Source organism: Talpa occidentalis, unplaced genomic scaffold (genome assembly GCF_014898055.3).
Source record: "Talpa occidentalis isolate TD23 unplaced genomic scaffold, MPIMG_talOcc4v2.1 talOcc4.2, whole genome shotgun sequence".
In the NCBI taxonomy this organism is placed as follows: domain Eukaryota; kingdom Metazoa; phylum Chordata; class Mammalia; order Eulipotyphla; family Talpidae; genus Talpa; species Talpa occidentalis.
The window spans coordinates 141,427,462-141,448,685 of NW_023602073.1; the positions used below are offsets into that span (position 1 = coordinate 141,427,462).

At 41.5% G+C, this 21,224-nt stretch overlaps 1 protein-coding gene across 1 annotated transcript in view; it reads right to left on the reverse strand.

Annotated features, from left to right (window-relative positions):
* Window positions 1–19,193, reverse strand: part of LATS1 (large tumor suppressor kinase 1) — a 46,736-nt gene extending 27,543 nt beyond the window's left edge. Inside the window, exons 1-2 of the mRNA XM_037520558.2 lie at window positions 19,077–19,193; window positions 5,259–5,746 (exon numbers count right to left, since the gene is read on the reverse strand). Of these exons, the coding sequence (XP_037376455.1) occupies window positions 5,259–5,609 (351 nt within the window). The 5' untranslated portion in view covers window positions 5,610–5,746; window positions 19,077–19,193. The remainder of the gene's footprint in view (window positions 1–5,258; window positions 5,747–19,076) is intronic.
* Between the last annotated feature and the right edge of the window lie 2,031 nt (window positions 19,194–21,224).

Sequence of the window (21,224 nt, forward strand, 5' to 3'; positions counted from 1 at the left end):
CAACTGCTGAAAATCCTTCAAATGTCTCCAATTTTCACCTTTATGTAACATATTACTGTTTCCTTCTAGGATTAACTTCTGGGCAAAATCATAGCAACATGATCCTGATTTTCTTAATTTCATTCTTATATAAACAACATACCATTGGATTGTTAAAAGGATACCAATCGAAATAGTAGAAACTACTGTTTGTATCATTAGAGCACTTTATTAAGCAACCTTGCCACTGTGTATATCAGCAAAAGAGCTAAGTTGTGCTAATTCTTATCTTCCTAGAATTTTCACTTTCAGAAATGGAAACTTTACTTACAAAGAAAATTTAGGTAGGAAAAAAGATCACTTAAACTATATATGATTAGGTAATAAAGACAGTGGGAAGTTTGAAGGTATGACAGAAAAAGCAGACTGTTCAGAATCAAAAAGAACTGAGCTTGAGTTCTAAGAGTTCATTACAATGTTTTTGCTTGACATGCTTAGAAGCAAAAATACACTAGATTTATGTGCCCTGCTTTAGAATTGTGTGAAGTTTGGCAAGTTATTTAAAATTTCAGAGTTCAATTTCTTCACCTGTAATACACTTGCACAGTGGACGTGAGGATAAAAAAGAAAACAAGTAAAAATCACTTGAAAACAGTTCCTGGAGCCCAAATGAGGGTTAACTGCTTTGCTACTTGTCCTTTATGTTACATGTAAATATAAATAAATATTAGGATGCACAAAGTATCCTGACATACACTTTTCAGGAGGATTGTGCTACTTAGTTGTCCTCGAGGATTTAGTATTTCAAGCAATATTTTAAAATGAGAAATGACTTAAAAAGACTATGATCCACCTAAGTGAAATAACTGGAAAGGAGTGTGGCAGAGACCTGTTGCCTATTCAAGATCCATTCTCCTTTTCTTAGGAAAAAGTTACTTATTGTGTTGCAAGTTTTCCTACACCTACACTGACCACAAGAAAATTCTGACTTGTGAGATAAAGCAGGGAATTCTGGAGGAATGTTGTTATCCTGATTTAGGTACTGATCCTTCTTGCATCCTGTTTCCTAGACAACAGATATGCTATAGTGGCTAGCTGCCACTAAGAAGGATAATTCAAGAGTCTTATTTTGAAAGCCCGCAGTTCTAACATCTCTAAGAGGCTAGATCAATGCTAGTTATATAATCTGAGTCACTATTTTGTTTAAAGCATTATTTGGATTTTTTGTTAAAAGCAAGCAAACTCAATTCCTAACTAACACAAAGGCACAGCATGGACACATTTAATGCCGATCAGATCCAGCAAATTTATAGTGAGATGCAAAGAATTTAATAGTCTTACTTAACACACAAAATAAAAATACAAAATAAAATTCACCAGGAGGCTCTTCTTTTTCTGTATTGCAGACCATAATCTTCTTAAATGTACTGGAATTTCAATCTGTGATTTTTTTTCAATGGTGATTATAATGCTGGCATTTATCTTTGAATACTGCTATATTTTAGCATATTTTTTACATTTGTAACAATATTAATCAATTGTTCCATAAGTGGGGTTGTCAGTGCCAGCGTGAAAAAGAACACTATCAAATCAGTAACTTTGGAATGTAAGTCTTATAAGAAACATTATGTCCACAATAGTATGCCTTAGTAGCAAAAACACACTCCAATGATTTTAAGTTTATGTTCCTCCAAATACATCAATCCTACTTAACATTTATGCCTATAAGAAAATTAATCTTGAAATATTTGAGATTCTAATTTTACAGAGCACCAAAAATATGTTCTCAAAAAACTGCAACTGTCGGGCCTCCATGGTGGCACAAGGGGTTAAGATGCAACCTATGAAGCTATCCACAGCCACTGCAGCACAAGTTCGATCTCCAGCCAGGGAGCAACCCACATGGCGCAGCAGACCTCTCTTGACTCACCCGCTGCTCCCCTCAGCAGTGTATTTCACTCAATCTGCCTGTTCTGCTCCCCACTCTGTCTCTGGTGAATCCTCTCACCGCCCCCCCCCCCGGCCTGTACCCCAGTTCTCGTATGAATAAATAAATCTTTTAAAAAAACTGCAACTGTCGTGAACTTGGCATAGCTAAAGAAATAGATTAGGGCTTATGAAATGCTAAAACACTATGAAGTAAAAACTGAGTAAAGATTTTGAATTACCAAATTAGGATCTTGAACAAATTCTGCAATATAATGGAAAGCTACTGAAACGAATTATTCAAGGATGCAGAAGTCCTATTCTTTATATCACTGTGGGTATAAACAATATCTTACCTTTATAATTTAGGTCAATAAATGTTTAAAAGCTTTTGGTAAAGCAATCTTGCTTCAGGGAGGGTCATTATCAGAAGCTGACAATTTTCAAACATGATTACAACAATACTAACATCTTTTTCTCTTTTAAAAAGTTTTATACAAGTTTAATATAGGGGCCTCCCTGGTGGCACAAGGGCTAAGTGTCAGCACTATAAAGCGATCCGCAGCTGATCCCCAGCCAAGAAGGTGACCCACATGGTGCAGCAGACCTCTCCTGTCTCGCCTGCTGCTCCCCTCAGCAGTGTATTTCAGTCAATCCGCCTGTTCTGCTCCCCTCTCTGTCTCTGTTGAATCCTCTCAACTCCCCCCCAACACCTCTGGCCTGTACCCCAGTTCTTGTATACATAAATAAACCATAAAAAAAGAAGTTTAATATAACATGTTAGCCTCCTTTATACATAGGAGACACCTTGCATGATTAAGTGATTGCCCACATGGCTTTAGATGCCATCTTAAATATACTAAAATATCTTTGTAATCAAAACAATAATTGTTATTGCCAGCAAAATAAAGGACATTGACCAATGCCTTAGCTTTCTTTAAACCATTTACATTAGACATGGCCCACATCTGATACGACTCACTATCCTGAGTCATGGGTTCACACATAGTAAGAGCTCTATAAATACTTATTTACTTATCAGATATTGTGATATCTGATACAGCAGCACATTGCCACTGAAAGGCCTTAATAGTCATATGATTTTATAGACTCGCTTTCCCTAACAATATATTAAAAGAAAGAACAAGATCAATGATTCTACCATCTTTTTATACTTTGCCTTTTGGCTAAGGGATCAAGAAGAAAGTGCTCTGGAAAATCTTCATTCAAGTCATTTTCTTAATCCTCCAACTATTAATCAGGAAAACATCCCAGGTCCTCTCCCCTTCTCTTTCGATATTGATTTTCTGGTGGAAATTCAATGTTTTTAAAACATATTAAGTGTAAAAATGAAAGGAAATAATATTAATCAAATGGATGAGTAAATGGACCAGAAAGAATCTTTTTTTCTTCCTAATTTCATCATGTCTTGCCCATTTCAATTCTTTTCCTATAATGCATACTTAGGTTCCCATTTTAAAAATTAAATATATTAATTGGGTTAAGGGGATGGTTCTGAGATGGCAGCTTCCTAGTGCTGGTAATGGGGGTGTTGCCAGCATGGCACCTACCGGTGTTTCTGACCAGGCAGATTGTCCTAAAAGCTTCCTACCTGCCAAGGAGATACTGAGTCTCAGCTGGGAAGTCTTGGAGCAACTCAGTGGCTGAGGCAACTCAGTGGCTGGGGACAGGAATTATCTCTGGTGATTGATGGCAACTGCTGCCTAGGAATCAATTGGACTCATTAGCAAGAACACCTATGCCCAGGCTCTCAATGTAGCTGGAACTTCCTCAGTTTGATGACCCTGATCCTGTAATATGACAGCTCAATGCTCCAGAGTTCCAACCATAATGATGGAAACCATAAGCTAAGGATAGCAGAGGGAAAGTAACTGGGTCCTTTGTGGCATTGTGAAGCCACTACACCAAGCCCTGAATGCAGCGCTAAGACTTCTATTTAATATGAGAAGCAAAGCCTCTAGTTTGCTTATGCAAAAAAAAAAAAAAAAAAAGTAGAGCTGTCTAAAAATGTGGCTATTGAATATTAATAATAATGAAGAAATTTTTTTTTTAAAGATTTATTTATCTATTTTATTTTATACAAGCACTGGGTACAGTCAGAAGCGCGGGAGGGTGAGAGAATTCACCAGAGCCAGAGCGGGGAGCAGAGCAGACAGAAGGACCGACGTACACTGCTGAGGGGAGCAGCGGGCGGCAGGAGAGGTCTGCGCGCCATGTGGGACGCTCCTCCGGTGGCCGGGGAGCAGCCGGGAATCGAACCGGCGCTGCAGAGGCTGTGGGCAGCTTCGCAACCCAGCACTCAACCACTGTGCCACCGGGGAGGCCCAATAACGAAGAAATTTTAATGGTAGCAGAGCTAAAAGTAATTTTCAATTTTTCCTTTATACTTTAAATTTTCTAACAAGGAATAGATATGATTTCTTAGCTAATAAAGTATGCCATCATGGAAAATAAATTTTATTAATAACTTAAACAAAATGATTATATGTGCCGGGAAAACCTTTCAAAAATAAATTGAGGATAAATATTAAAGACTTGGCAAAATTAATATGAACTGAAATTTCATTAAAATTAAACTGAAATTCGGGCCTTCCTGGTGGCACAAAGGGTTAACCACCACACTATGAAGCTATCCGCAGCCTCTGCAGCACGAGTTTGATCTCTGGCCAGGCAGAGAGCAACCCACATGGCGAAGCAGACCTCTCCTGACTCGCCCGCTGCTCCCCTCAGCATTGTGCTTCAGTCAGTCTGTCTGTTCTGTTCCCCACTCTGTCTCTCACCCTCTTGCATCTCTGGCCTGTACCCCACCTCTTGTGTTCATAAATAAATAAATCTTTAAAAAAAGAATTAAACTGAAATTCTTGGAGACTGATCAAAGCATGTAAATTTTTAGTTTTGTGAATTTAAGATTTGGGTTTAAGAGTGATATAAACATGCTTGTTTACTGAAATCCCTGATTATATTTCTTTCGCTGAAGTATAAATGTAAACTACGTATCTTTGGAGCTGTCATTTCTGTAAGTTACTCAGCTCCCCAGAGCTCCTAATGCACATGAACAGATGTCCTTACCCTGCCCTCACCTGTGGCTTTCTTCAATTGCACTTTTACTTCATGATGTGACCTTTTAAATCCCAGAAACCACAGAGAAAACTAAAGAGATAATAATTATTTTGTTTTAATAATGGAATTGTAAATAACATTCTCTGCTCAAACAATATACAAATTTATATACATAGTTAAATTCTCTCAAAGGGAATATTCAGAAATGAGATCACTGTATGTCACCATATGCATATTAAAGAAAGCTTTTCCTTGTGTTTAAAAGTTCTTACCTCATCAAATCCAGCAGCTTGCAAGTCTTGAAACATCTGTGGATTAATTTCTGAAGAATTCCGGGAGGAAGAACTTGTTTCATTTGCAAATGGCAGCAGAGAGTTTCGAATTTCTAGTAAAGCTTTATGATGTGTCCCAAATTTGGGTGGATTTCTGACTTGCCGAGGATCTTCAGTTGACATCTTACTCATATTATGCTCAGCCTTAGCTGCATCGGATGGTTTAGATAAATTCCTAAGGGATTCCCGAATTTCTTGCAACATTTGCCGGCTGTTGCCAGTGTAGTTACTGGCAGGAAAGGTCTTAGGCCTCATGTGTCTATATCCTTCTGGCTTTTCACTCCTCTTCATGAAAACATCTATATGTATATAACCCACACTAAGAAATTCTTTATGTTACTTGATAGATCCAGGGCTTTTTCTCGAGCAAAACTGAAAAAATCCTTCACAGAAGTTCCCAGGAATGTTAACAATCAATATAATTAACCCTATAAAAGAAAAAAAAAGCTATAAAGTGATAAAGCATTACCATGTACTGGTGGGGTGAAGAGATCACCCACACTGATTTAGTTCAAGATCTAGGTTACAGTTCTAGCTCCATTATTGATTACAATTAGGACAAGTTTCTTAGCCTCTTTGTGCCTATTTCCTGCTCTGTGAAAGATTACCTCAAGTAGTGGTTACCATGATAAAAAATAATTTTTAAGAGTGATTTAGTATGTATATACAGTACAAAAACAATGCAAGGGATCCCCAAGTAAACTATACAACAGTCAACCTCTCATTATCAACTTCACCTAGTAGTTCCAATTTTAGATTTTACAAATTAGACTTCAGGGCCTCCCTGGTGGCGCAGCGGGTTGAGCACAGCGCTGTGAAACTGTCTACAGCCTCTACAGCATAGGTTCGATTCCCAGCTGGCCAGGGAGATTCCCACATGGCGTGGCAGACCTCTCCTGTCTTGCCCGCTGCTCCCCTCAGCAGTCTATTTCAGTCAGCCTGCCTGTTCTGTTCCCCACTCTGTCTCTGGTGAATTCTCTCACCCCCCGCATCTTTGGCCTGTGCCCCAGCTCTTGTATGCATAAATAAATAAATCTTTAAAAAAAAACAAAACAAAACAAATTAGACTTCAAGTATAAGATAGCTTCAGAAGAAAGAGTACTGTCAGCTTATTAACAATGGGATGGGGAAAGGACTTCTCAGGATAACCTGTCTCATTCCTTACCTAATGCATAAATGTCTTCTACAACATATTGGAAGAACAGCCATCTAAGATATACTCAAGGTCCCCCACTGATAGGGAAATCACTAATTCAAGAAGGCCATTTCATTTGTGATCTGCAAAATTGCTAGGAATGGTTTCTCATGCAGAATATCATGAAATGTTATTTAGTGCCTACTGAGATCCTGTTATGGGGGAGTGCAAAATAACTTAGCCCACTTTCTCATTAAATGATCCTAATAGCCCCAATAGAGGTAGGTTTATTATCTCTATTTTGTAGATGAGGTTCAGAGTTTGGGTAAAACAGTTTGTATGTAAATGCTACCAATGGGATGTGAAACACTGCTAATCATCATCTATTGGGAGCCTATTTCTATTTTCTTTTTGAAGATTTTATTTATTTTTGCATAAAATAACTGGGGTATAGGCAGGGGTGCAGGGGTTGAGAGGATGCACCAGAGACAGAAAGGGAGCAGAGCAGTCGCATCTATTGAAATACACTGCTGGAGGAGCAGTGGAAACGCTGTATGTAGGTTAGCTCCCTGGGGCAGTTGCTGTGATAGCGCTGAGACTTAACCCCTAGGCTACCAGGGAGGCCCCTATTTCTATTTTCTTTTTTTTTTTTATTTTAAGATTTATTTTATTTATACAAGAGCTGGGGTACAGGCCAGAGGTGCGGGAGGGTGGGAGGATTCACCAGAGACAGAGCAGGGAGCAGAATTGGCAGACGGACTGAAGGCACTGCTGAGGGGAACAATGGGCGAGACAGGAGAGATCTGCCACGTCATGTGGGACTCTCCCTGGCTGGCTGGGAATCAAACCCACGTCGTAAAGACTGCAGACAGCTTCACAGCACCGTGCTCAACCCGCCGAGCCATCGGGGAGGCCCCCTATTTCTATTTTCAATAAATGTAACCACCACTCATGTTACATAAAGATGTCTACAGACGGATAGCTACCTCCTTGTCATTTAGGACTCAGACCTATATTATCTCCTCAAAGTGCCTTTCCCTGGTCACCTAATTACCCTTTTTAATTTTCTTGACACTTAGCTCTCTCTAAAATTATCTTGTTTACGTGTTAACTATCTTCCCTCACTGAAATAAATGCTCCCTAAAAGAAGAGGGCCTTATTTGTCTCCTAATCACCATCAGCCCACTGCCTATACCAGAGCACTATTGATAGCGCTCAATAAGTAAATTCTGGTCCTCCATAATCACTTCCTCACAGAACTCCTCAGAAGCCTCCACCTTTTTGTCGTGGCTGCCCATATACCATTCTCAGTGAGGAAAGCCCCTTTGTGAAAGTTGGTATCAGAGCTTCTGCCCAATTGTTAACCTTGAAAAACTGTAGTCCTTGTAAGTGAGCAGATATAGGCAAATGCTGCCAAAAACAAAACTGAAGCTGCTCCTGTCACTGATGTGGTAGTATGATTGGGCTTCTACAAATTCTGAGGGAGAGAAAATGCCCAAAGTAGCCTGCCATGGTTAAGGCCAAAGTCTTCAGCAAAAGATCCAAAGAGGGGGCCTCCCCGGTGGCGCAGTAGGTTGAGTGCAGTGCTGTGAAGCTGTCCACAGCCTCTGCAGCACAGGTTCAATTCCCGGCCGGCCAGGGAGCAGCCCACATGGCACAGCAGACCTCTCCTGTCTCCCCCGCTGCTCCCCTCAGCAGTGTGCTTCAGTCAGTCTGCCTGTTCTGCTCCCCATTCTGTCTCTGGTGAATCCTCTCACCCTCCTGCGCCTCTGGCCTGTACCCCAGTTCTTGTATAAATAAATAAATCTTAAAAAAAAATCCAAAGCTATTAAAGGCATGCAGTAGAGGTGGTCCTGGACCTATGTTCTGGTAGCTTGAAGCCACATGGAAGAAAGTTCATTAAATCCTACAAGTGCTTTTCAAAAACAAACAAAAATGTTGAACAAAAGAAATAAACACGTCTCCTAAACATCCCTTTAGTTGTCCCCTATTTGGAGTCGTGCTCTTTGGGGTACACTCCAGTTTGTTAAAGTCTGACAGGTGCTAGAAAAACATAGCACTTGTAATAGAAAAACAAAGAAAAAAATTTATCCAGGTTCCTGTTCTCTCAATTATTAGCAATAAGGACTTGGTCTTTTAATCCTCTCAAAAACTATCCACTGGGCCTCCCCAGTGGCGCAAGGTAAGCACAGCACTATGAAGCAATCTGCAGCCACTGCAGCAGCAGTTTGATCCCTGGCCAGCCAGGGAGCTGACCCGCATGGGACAGCAGACCTCTCCTGTCTCCCCGGCTGCTCCCCTCAGCAGTGTATCTCAATAGATCTGCTTCTTCTGCTCCCCACTGTCTCTGATGAATCTTCTCAACTGACTCCTCACCTCTGGTGTGTACCCCAGCTTGTATGCATAAATAAAATAAATCTTAAAAAAAAAAAAAAAACCAACACTCTCCTGAGGCATTACATGGCTTCAGTAACAATGTTATCATATGACTTAAACCAGTATGCATAAATAATCTTTTTTTTAAGGATTTATTTATTTATACAAGAACCGGGGTACAGGCCAGATGCGCGGAAGGTGAGAGGATTCACCAGAGACAGAGCGGGTAACAGAACAGGCAGACTGACTGATCCCCTGGCCAGGGAACTACCCACATGGAGCAGCAGACCTCTCTTGTCTCGACCACTGCTCCCCTCAGCAGTGTATTTCAGTCAATCTGCCTGTTCTGTTCCCCATTCTGTCTCTGGTGAATCCTCTCACCCCCCCACACCTCTGGCCTACACCCTAGTTCTTGTATGCATAAATAAATAAATCTTTAAAAAAAACAATTTTTACGTAATCTTACATGTCAGATCTTTCAGTATCTGGAAAGCATTCCTTTTACAGCACCTAGGAATTTCTTTAATATTTCACTTATTTGGGATTTCAACTCCAAGTTAACCATCATTTTATTATTTTACCAAGGATCACTCTCCTTGATAAAGAAGGAAAAAAAAACAAAATAAGCATAGTTTTGCTTCAAGATACTATATATGCGTCCATTCCCCTAACATAGGACTGCTCGACAACAGGCAGTATAAAAATATTTGTTGAGGGCCTCCCCGGTGGTGCAGCGGTTGAGCACTGTGTTGCGAAGCTGCCCGCGGCCTCTGCAGCGCCGGTTCAGACCTCTCCTGCAGCGCGCTGCTCCCCTCAGCAGTGTACTTCGGTCCTTCTGCCTGCTCTGCTCCCCGCTCTGGCTCTGGTGAATTCTCTCACCCTTCTGATTGTACCCAGTGCTTGTATAAATAAATGAAAATAAATCTTAAAAAAAAAAATTAAAAAAAAAATATTTGTTGAATTAATCAGGGGAGGGGGTGGGAAAAAATGTTATCTTTTTTAATTATAAAAAGATGCATTCTTGCTGAAAAATTCAAATATTGCATAGTTATGTTAAGTAAAATCCTCTATAATTCACCTCCCTCTATAGAATTGATGTAGGCTGAATAATGGCATCCCCAAAATACCCACCTCCTAATCCCTGCAATCTGTAAATGTTACCTTATTTGAAAAAGGAATTTGCAGATATCATTATGTTAAAAGATTTTGAGATGAGGAAGCTATTATGGATTTTCCAAGTGAGCATAAATGCAATTACAGGTTCCTTATGAGAGGCAGAGCGAGTCTGATACACCTGGAAGAGGATATGGCAATGTGACCATGGAAACAGAGACTGTGGTGGTGCATGCAGAAGCCAACGAATGTCAGTGGCCAACAGAAGCTGGAAGTGGCTAGGAAAAGCTTTTTCTCCTAGAGTCTACGTAAGGGGATGGTTTTGTAAACACTTTATCTTAGGGCTGAAATACTGATCGTGGAATTCTAGCTTTTCAACTGTGAGAGAATAAATTTATGTTGCTTAAAGTCATTAAGCTTGAGAGTTTTTTACATAAGCCACAGGAAAATAATGCAAGCGCTATTAATACTACAATTTCTAACATATTAACCAGAATGGGACAATACAAAAAATGACACTTTTATGTAGTAATGCGGACTTATAAGAGAAGGAAGTGTTGCCCAGACTTCCTTGACCAAAAGAACTTTTGTTCTGCATAGCACTTTGTGAGACTCATATTCTATACCACATACTTTACAAAATGTTGGGTCAGAAAGATTCATTCCGGTACTGTGTTCTATAACTATACTTTGATAGTCTCTAACATCCAAGTTAAATATACACTGGTCACAGAAACAACCAAGTTTTGGTACATATGTAATAATGTTTTAGATTTAAATAAAAATCAGTATATGCTTACCTCCTTCCTCTACATGTTAAAATATCATAAGATGATGTCTGGAATTTAAAAATAATTTGGCTTTGTGGTGAAGTGGATGGAAATATGGACTAGACAAAGGTAGCCATAATTGAAGACTGTTATAGCTGAGCCATGAGTACATGAGAGTTCATTGTACTATATTTCTTTTATTTTTGCGTATGCTGGAAATTTTCCAATTCAGAAAGTTAAAACTTATAAGGAAAAGGGAAATGACTACAGCGGCTCTGGAGTGTTGGAATGGTTCTGATACAAATTATTCAAATATGAATTACACTAACAGCATACAGGATTTCTTTAATTAAAGAACCATTAATCTCATGCAACAATGAAATTTCAACATTAGCTTCTCCAGAGAAACATCAAAATGTTCATTTCAATAGTAAGGTGACCTGAATCTTAACTTCTGAAATGTCAGGTGGAGGAAATGTGGCATATCTTTATCAAATTGCTCTTGATAAATCCTTGTGGGAGAGACTCTATTCACATACTTCCCTCATTTCCCAGATCAGCTCTGGCCAAAGTCAATTCTGAGCTGAGACAGGTGACAAGGCAGGTCGCATTTTGAGATGTTATCTTCATAATAAGGAATTCTTTGTGAGCAAGATAGGAATCTCTCTGGTGTTAAAACATTGTTATTTTGAGATCTGTTACCACAAACCAGTCCAATATTATCGAGGAAATAAACAAAGACCACCCCACATAAACACAGGATATTTATTAAGAGTTTGCTATAGGAAAAAGTCAGCCACCATCACTTGGTTTGGCAGAGACTCAAAGGGCAGGCAGGGGAGTGGAAAAACTTTATACTGAGAAAAAGAGAAGACTGTAGATCTGCTCTGACTGTACACTGTTGCAAGGAGGAAGTTGCAAACTAACTAGAAACAGGGTATCCAATGCGATTACTTTTGAGGGTATATTGGGCACTCTCTGCTTGGTCCTGAGTTGGAAGCTGGCTGATATTGACCAAGGCTTTAAGTTAGGGCCTATGGTACTGGAAAAATGAAGAACATGTTTTTTTAAAGTAGCAAAATTTATTACTAAGCTATTGCTCATTATAACTTATACTAGTGTCTAGATGCCTACTTATGTTCTAAAAGGAACTTGGAAAAGAGAGTCCTAGAAGTGTATGTTGGCTACCACTGGCTATTTGGCAAAATATAAAGAAATAATAAGGTTAGGAAAGTAGATGATTTGCAAGCAAAAACACAAAGGAACAGCAAGAGTTCAGAAATTAAGATCTGGGGCCTGCGTGGTGGCACGAGGGGTTAAGCACAGCACTGAAGTTACCGGCAACCTCAGCAGCATGAGTTCAATGCCCCTCCCACCCCCCAACCTCTCCCCCCACACCCAGCCAGGGAGCTACCCACATGGCGCAGCAGACCTCTTCTGTCTTGCCCTGCCCGCTGTTCCCCTCAGCAGAGTATTTCAGTCAGTCTGCCTGTCCTGCTCCCCACTGTCTCTGCCGTACCCCAGTTCTTATATGTATAAATAAATAAATCTTTAAAAAAAATAAAGAAATGTAAGTGTTGGAAATGCAGTTTGCTTCTAGAACCTAAACAGGGAGAGATGGGTTAAAACACTGTGGGCACAGATGCCACTGAAACCTCTTAGCTGATTAAAGTAACTTAGTGGTAAAAATCACTTCAAGTGTATGGTCTTCCCACAAATAACCAACTGAGAAGAGAAATGGGCACTCTCAAATCTTTGGATGAGGTTGCTATTACATGTGGGCTTTGGTTATGGTTACTGACACATGAGACTGACCAGAACTAAACACAAAACAAGCTTACTAACTTTCAAAAAAGTCTTCTGTTATTTTTTTTAAGATTTATTCATTTATTTATACAAGCACTGGGTACAGTCAGAAGCGGGGAGGGTGAGAGAATTCACCAGAGCCAGAGCAGGGAGCAGATCAGGCAGAAGGACCGAAGTACACTGCTGAGGGGAGCAGCGGGCGGCAGGAGAGGTCTGCGCGCCATGTGGGACCTTCCTCCGGTGGCCGGGGAGCAGCTGGGGATTGAACCAGCGCTGCAGAGGCTGCGACAGCTTCGCAACCCAGCACTCAATCGCTGTGCCACCGGGGAGGCCCCTGTTAATTTTTTTTTAAGATTTTTAAAAAAAAAAAAAAAAAGATTTATTTTTATTTATTTATACATGCACTGGGCACAGTCAGAAGCGCAGGAGGGTGAGAGAATTCACCAGAGCCAGAGCGGGGAGCAGAGCAGGCAGAAGGACCGAAGTACACTGCTGAGGGGAGCAGCGGGCGGCAGGAGAGGTCTGCGCGCCATGTGGGACCCTCCTCTGGTGGCCGGGGAGCAGCCAGGGATTGAACTGGCGCTGCAGAGGCCGCGGGCAGCTTCGCAACCCAGCGCTCAACCACTGCGCCACCGGGGAGGCCCAAGATTTATTTATTTATGCATACGAGAGATGGGGTACAGGCCAGAGATGCGGGGTGGTGGGTGAGAGGATTCACCAGAGACAGAATGGGGAACAGAATAGGCAGACTGACTGAAATACACTGCTGAGGGGAGCAGTGGGTGCGACAGGAGAGGTCTGCTTCACCATGTGGGTTGCTCCCTGGCCAGCCGGGTATCGGGGGATCAAACTTGTGCTGCAGAAGCTGCGGATTGCTTCATAGTGTGGTGCTTAACCCCTTGTGCAGCCAGGGAGGCCCTGTTATGTTAATTTTTTAATTACCCACTCAAACTCAAATCTTAAATGCTTTGACAACTCAGAATATAAAACCACTGGGCCCCCAAATTCTATGAGCAGCAACTTATTAGAGAAAGATCTGCAACTTTCAAAGAAGGAAAATTCTCCTGAAGTTCATACTTCATATGTAGGCAAGGATGATAATGGAGAAAGAACTCCCAAGAGGTTCTTGGAATATAATGAATGGCCAAAGATAACAGAGAACAATGGATAAGAGAGTTCTTCCCGATAACAGAATCAAGCTTCAGTTATTAAGGAATGTCTTCAACCTCCAAGGCTGCTTATTCAACAGCCAAAATCTGCCTAACGAGATTCAAGACAATTATAGATCAGCAATTATGCTATTTACCATTCCTCTCCTCTTCTATTAGTAGTGCTTATTAAGAACCCCCTCCCCCCCACCTCACCCATACCTTCTACTGTAGTATGCAGTAGTGAGAGTGGAGGTGTGAGGGGGACCGAGACAAGGACAGAGAAAGCACTTACAGATAACTTCACAAGTCTCTGGACCAAGCCATATCTGATCCAGATGGCAACAGGACCACAAGACACATGGCCCACAAGAATGAGTGTAGTTATTGCTACTTAAGGTCCAATATGCTAGCAGAAGAATGACATGACACTATGAACAGCCTTCCAAGACATCAGGTACAGTGTTTTCTTGAATGAGATGAATGCTATTCTGCCTTCTAATATTTCTGAAATTGATTATATCTTAATATCATTATTAAAAAGGGGGGCCTCCCCAGTGACGCAGCGGGTTGAAAGCCATGCTGTGAAGCTGTCTGCAGCCTCGGCAGTGCGGGTTTAATCCTGGCTGGCCAGTGAGAATCCCACATGGTGTCACAGACCCCTCCTGTCACGCCTGCTCCTCCTCTCAGCAGTGTATTTCAGTCAGTCTGCCTGTTCTGTTCCCCGCTCTGTCTCTGGTGAATCTTCTCACCCCCTGCACTTCTGGCCTGTACCCCAGTCCTTGTATCTATAAATAAATCTTAAAAAAAAAATAATTATTAAACAAGATTTGCCAGCTCCAAAGCAGAGAAGTTCTGAAATGGGAGACAATGCACATAGCTAACTTGACCATAAATAAAAGGGGAAATTTTCTTGTCACTTAATTGTGTTATTCTCATTGGCAGCACCACACATGATTAAGTCTAAGCCCTTAATTAATGCTCACAATGTCTTTAAAAAGATTCCACTATGATGTAGCATTATATAGTCAGCAACTGTCACAAATAGGCAATGCAATTAAAAGCATAGACAACTGCCAAATTTAGGCAAAAATCAAAGATTTTCAAAGGTAAGAGACTCTTACCAAGTACAAGCAGTACATGAAACATCTGTCAAAACCTGAGTTATCTTCAGAAGAAACTGTTTTATTTCGAGCAGTAATTCATACAACTAAAGGAAAAAACAAAACTAAAAAACAAAATTGTAATATTCTTCAATATGCCTCAAAATTATATGCTCAATCATAAAGACAAGAAAGAGGTTCATGATAATTAGTTCAGGCAATGAAAAGCAGCAAAGTAATCATGATGTAAGGTGTTAACTGCCCAAAGCCCAAAGTAATTTAGAAAAACCCTATTTTTTTGAAAGTGAATAAGGCTGAGATTCAAACTTACCATAACTGAAAAAATTGGTATAAAAAGAAATGGATAAATTATGCTATTGAAAGTTAATAAAAACTATATATTTATTTTTCTTCCCCCCTGAAAAACTGTTAGTAAACAAATGGCTTGCTTTAAATATAATGGTGTCATAGGAGTAAGAAGCTATGACAATTTAACTTCATCATTTTTAATATCCATATATTAAATTACAACATGTATATATACCATAATCTATCCCCTCTTGATGGGCATTCAGGTTGTTACCTTTTTCCTATTACACATAATGTTTTGAACAATAATAACTTCGGGGCTTCCCTGGTGGCACAAGGGGTTAAATCTCAGCACTATCAAGCTATCCACAGCACGAGTTCGATCCCTGGCCAGGGAGGTGGCCCACATAGCCAGCAGACCTCTCCTATCTTGCCTGCAGCTCTCCTCAGCAGTGTATTTCAGTAGATCTGCCTGTTCTGCTCCCCACGCTGGTGTATCCTCTCACCACCCCCCCACTCCTGGCATCTCTGGCCTGCACCCCAGCTCTTGTATACATAAATAAATAAATCCTAAAAAAAAAAACCCAACAATAATAACTTCAATATACTGGTTCTGAGGATGGATGGTAAGCTCTTATTCATTTCTTATGTTTCACAGCTTGTATATAACATTCCTAGTACATATAAAAATTAGTTCAGAAAAAATGCAATAAAAATTCTTGCACACATAATATTGAGCATTTTCCTTAAGATAAATTCCCAGAAGTAGAACTGTTGGGTCAAAGAGAATGAAATTCTGCCACTTACTGTAAGGTTGCCTTCTAGAAAGGTATACAAGGTATGGTCAACACCGAAATGATCAAATCTTAGCAATCTTTGTAACACAATGCACGAAAATTCAAACTTATAGCAGGTAGCAAGAATTTTTAAAGGAACTATTCAAAGCAAAACAGTATTACCTCTTTAATCCATGCTGTACTGGTGCTAGATTAATCTTCCTAATAAGCAGCTCTGATCATGTCACTTCCTACTCCGGACCCCTCAATGATTTCTTTAACTTAGTGGTTAAAAGTAAGAGCTCAGGAGTCAAACTGCCAAATCCCAGTTCTACGGCTTTCTATTTGTGTGATTTCAGCAAGTTATTTGTCTGCCTCAGTTTTTTGATTTTCAAACGTAGGCAATTATTTAAAATGTAAGTTTAATACATGCCAAATATTTAGAATAAGTGTCCAAATCAGTAAATGTTATGTGTGACACACTTTTCTCTATCTTACCCCGACTTTCCCCATGCACCTTATCCTCTAACCCAGCCAAATTATTTGTTCAGTTTAACATGCCTTGTGCTTGTCTATTTTCATGTTCTTACTCATCTTGTTTATTTTCATTGGGAGAGCCCCTGTCATATTCCTTGTAGAAATTATACCCTGCCTTTAAGGTGACATTCAAATGCTTCCTTCATGAAGATTTCACTGGACTGTAAGCTGTTATCCTTCCCCTCTGAAAGCCAAATGTACTTTGCATGGTTCAAATAAAATATAATGTTTTTGCCCTGTTCTTCAGTTTGTCTTATTTTTCCTACTAGGTCAGATTTATAGAATGAGTTGTCTTGGAGAGGTCTATATACATCCTAACACACACCAGGCACAATAAACATATATACGCTATATCTGGTGTGTGTGTGTGTGTGTGTGTAAAAATCATTCCTCACAGGAAGAAATAGATCTAGAGAGGTAAAGTGGCCTAAGGTCATGTAGTCTCAGCTGAAGGTCATATTGGGATTGGACCACAAGCAGCCAAGGCTCTTCTCATCATACCTGATCTTGAACTTTCTAAGGGCAGGGATCATAACTCACTTATTCTTTGAATGGATATTTAAGTCGTTAGAATGGGGCCTCCCTGGGCAAGGAGTTAAGCATCAGCACTATAAAACAAACGGCACCTACTTCAGCATGAGGCATGAGTTCCATTCCCAGCCACAGAGGTGACCCACATGGCCAGGGAGGTGACCCACATGGTACAGCAGATGTCTCCTGTCTCACCCACTACTCCACTCAGTGTATTTTGGTCAGTCTGCATGCTCTGCTCCCCACTCTGTCTCTGGTGAATCCTCTCATTCCCTGCACCTCTGGCCCATACCCAGTTCTTGCATGTATAAATAAATAAAAAAAATCATTAGGCTGAACAGACAAAACCTCCATTTCTTTGAAAGTTCAGACCTTCATCAAATAGGCAAATGTCAGAAAATGCAAACAAATACTGTTAATACCTTGTCCAATCTTAGGGGAAAAAAACAGGTGGCATTACATAATAAAATTTCAGTCTTAAAAAGATGGCCTGTCTCAATGCTTTGGCAGTTATGCAAAACAGCAGCAGCAGTAATAAATACTCTTTCTTTCCTAGTAGCACAGTCTTAGTAGTTTAGGTAGCATCATAAAAAAAAAATCTGCTAATCTAATGATAATTTCAAGTCACTGTCTAAGAATTAATTTACCTAAAGTAAAAATTATTGCCATTTCCACCTGGTAAAAATATTGTTCACTAGCTAAGTAACTTTTGTGGTCTACAGAATTTCCCCACTAATCTAAATATAACACCTATAATGAAAACAAAGTAACCAGAGTTGGAATTGTTCCATGGCTGTATTGATATAGAATAACAAGAACTAGCATGAAAAGCAAAAATTAAAAAAGCTCAGCCTTAAAGAATGAAATACAGATATCATGTAAAAAAAAATTAAAAGTAGCAGAATTTTTTTTTTTTTTACTTATTGTTGGGGAGTGGCAAAGCATATTCAATCAATAGGCACAGAAAGAACTCCCCCTTCACAGCAAGTACCATGATCTAGTTTCCCTGCAGTAGCACACATTCAGAAGAAGACAATGCTACTTCTTTTACAGTTAAATCAAATTCCTGCACTGCCTCAGGAATCAACTAGCCCATTTGACCTATCCCTCAACTTATTAAAGAAGCTACTTTCCTTGAAACAGTCACGCAGGTAAATATTTTAGCAGTGAACAATTCATTCCAGTTACACCGTCCTACCTTTTTTTCCTCTTGGAAGAAATATGATAAAAATTTAAACTTTAATAAATAATCCATAAAGGCCTGGCAAGCCTCATGATCCCGGACATTCAAATCCATTTCCCAAACTAGAGTAATTTAGTATATGTGTGTTTGAGACTAATTCTGAGACTAGAGTTATGAGTAACTTCTACACGACGATGGCTATTTTAAACGCGACATTAACATATGGGTCGACAAATATTAAACTGTGTTCCCTTATAAAATAACTTGCAACTGGCGAAGTCACAGAATGGGGTTAAATCAAGTCACCGGAGTCCTCCTTTGATCTTTAAGTTCTTTTTGAACTTACAATAAACAATGTTCTCTTAATTCTCTTTCCTTTATTTTGGCTTTACATACACACTCTTACTCCGTATAGATCCCTCCACGCCTCCCACCTCTTCAAACTACGAACGGAGCTAACAGTACAGTGGACTGCAAACAGAAGTGCCCAGGATTTCTCCAAGGGTCTATCCAGGATGGGGTCCAGGATGGGGTCCCCCGGGGATGCAAAGACCCGCAGCTCTCCCTGTAATTTTCCTTGAGAACCACCTCTCGCTTCTCTCCCTTGCTGCACGCCGCTGGCCCAGGCGTGCTGGGGCGAGGGGTGGAGCGGGGAAGGAAACAGTCCACGCCAGGCCTCCCACGCGGCCAGCGCTCCCCGGCCTGAGCTGCACCTCCAAGGCCGCGAGGCCGGCGGCTCTCCCTGCAGCCCCCGGCGCGGCCAACCCGCGCTTCCCCAGGGCAGGGCTCCGCGCAGGTCCGAGCCACCAGCCAAGTCGGGCCCGCACCTCGCCGGCTCGGGCCGCCCGTCCGCCGCAGCCCCTGGACCCCCGCCAGCGGGGATGGGCGTGGGCCCCGGCGGCCACCGCCCCGCCAACTCGGGCTCTGGCGGGGAAAGTGCGCCCCACCCGCTACGCCAGCCCCGGACCTACCTGCAGGGGAGAGCGGGGCTCCTGGACAGCGGCCACGGGCCGAAGGCGCCCGCTGAGGCTGCCGGAGCCCGTCCCGGGGACCCCAAGTCTCTCGCCGAGAGCAGGGCGGGGAGAGACGCCGGGGGGCTGCCGCGGGCCAGCGCGGCCCGTCGCGGGGGTCGCGGGGACCTGGCTCTCCCCTCAGCACCCGGCCGCCGCCGCCATTTTGCCTTCCACTCGGTGTCGCCGCCGCCGCTCCGCCGCAGGTTTCCCGGATGTGGGCATTTCCCGGCGTCGCTTGCGCGGGGGCCGAGGACTGGGGGCTTCGGGCCGCCCGGCCGCGGGGAGCCAGCGCGCCTCCTGTGGCCTCCGCCCTCAGCCGTCGCCCGCGCCTCGGCCCGCCGCGTCGCCCGTGTCGCCCCCGCCTGGCGCGGCCCGGGTGACTCGCCTGGGCTCCGGGATCGGGCGCCCGCCCGGCCCGCTCACTCCGGGCGCCTCAGGGGAGCCTGTGTCGGCGGCTGCCGTCGCTGCAGGAGCCCGGCGAGCTGCCGGCTGAGGGCGAGCCGCGGACGCTGGACTCGGGGCTTCTAAGACTGATTTTTGTTAAGCCTCTTTCCCCGAGTAACTCTGAGCTTAAGCTTTTTTTTTTTTTTCTGAATCAGATATTGTCTTTTAAAAAAATTATTTTATATATTTTACATCATTTTCCATTTTTGTACAATGTATGAATTTTCATCTTGGTTATAGTCCCCGTGAAATCCCCACCCCGCGTTCACCGTGAACATCACCGCAGCCCCTTGTGCTCTTCCCACGGTTTTATCCTACTCCCTTCTGCCCCCCCCACCCTATGTCTCTGGTTTATAGTTGCCTGTTCATTTTGATTTTTACTTTATTGTAATTACTTTTTTTTTCCTGATCCCTTATTTGGATCCCCTACATTCCTCCTATAAATGAAACCATCTGGTATTTTTCTTTTTCTTTCTGGCTTATTTCACTGAGCATGATGCCTTCCAGCTCCATCCATGTTGCTGCGAATGGCATTAGTTTCTTTTTTGATTGCTGAGTAATAGTCCATTGTGTATATATACAAATAATATATTCTTGAGCCAAGACATTAAGTTGAGAGGTTTTTATCTATCAGGAGGATGTGTAGAAGTCATTATTGTCAGCATTGACGTAACGGTGCCTGTGAAACAGACGGTTTTAATTTTTGTTGAATTGGATTGGAAGATGTATTAAATTGGGACGGAATTACTGGGTTGATGGTGTTAGGTCCAGCTTTGTAAAGAGCACACTGCCAATTCTCCCTGTAGAAAATCTTTACGTGTATTATTTTCAAATATCTCATTTCGTTAACTAGACTGTTGCCAGCTACTGTCCCCCAAATCCAATGACAGACTTCAGTATCACTTTTCATTACCTTTTTAAAAGCCCGATCAGATAGATTCTAGTTATTCTATTCTTTTCCCTTCTCACCACCCCCCTGCACTCTTGCTATTACCCCCCACATGCACACCTTCAATATAGTGAAATAACGAGTGTTGGGGTCTGTTTTTAATGCTGAGATAACTAGTTTAGGATGTCACTGTTAGTTATTTAGTACATATTGTGGTTCCAAACGAGCCGGTGAAATAATTTTAAGTAGTTGCATATTAGGATTCCCCTAGGTTTCATATCTGTAAGATATGCTTCAGACCACCAAATTAGTCTGAGTTAGATACTGTAAATATAAATGGAAGCTTGCTATAAGCTACCCACTGGTGAACTTATTATGCTTCTTAGAAGATTCTGGAATGGATTATTAAAAGAATATTTTCAGTACGTGATAAGTATTATTCAGAAAGGACAAGGAACTTCCCAGTTATGCCAAATTTTGATAGGATAACAGCTATGGCACACATGTTTTCTCACTGTAGTCTTGCAAACAAAAGGGGGCAGAATGTCAGTAGATTCGATTTGCTTATAAATATCTTAGTAAGTGTAGCCAAGTACAAATGTTTTATGTCTCAGTGATAATTGTGAGGATCCCAGGAGTCCATTTAAGCAATCTTCTAATGGAATGATAGTATAGAGAATATGCAATTCAGAAAATTAGCTTCTAAAAAGATCCAAGTGGAGTGTTAGTTCTTTCCTATAAGGATCATGTAAAATTTTTTTATTTTTACTTTA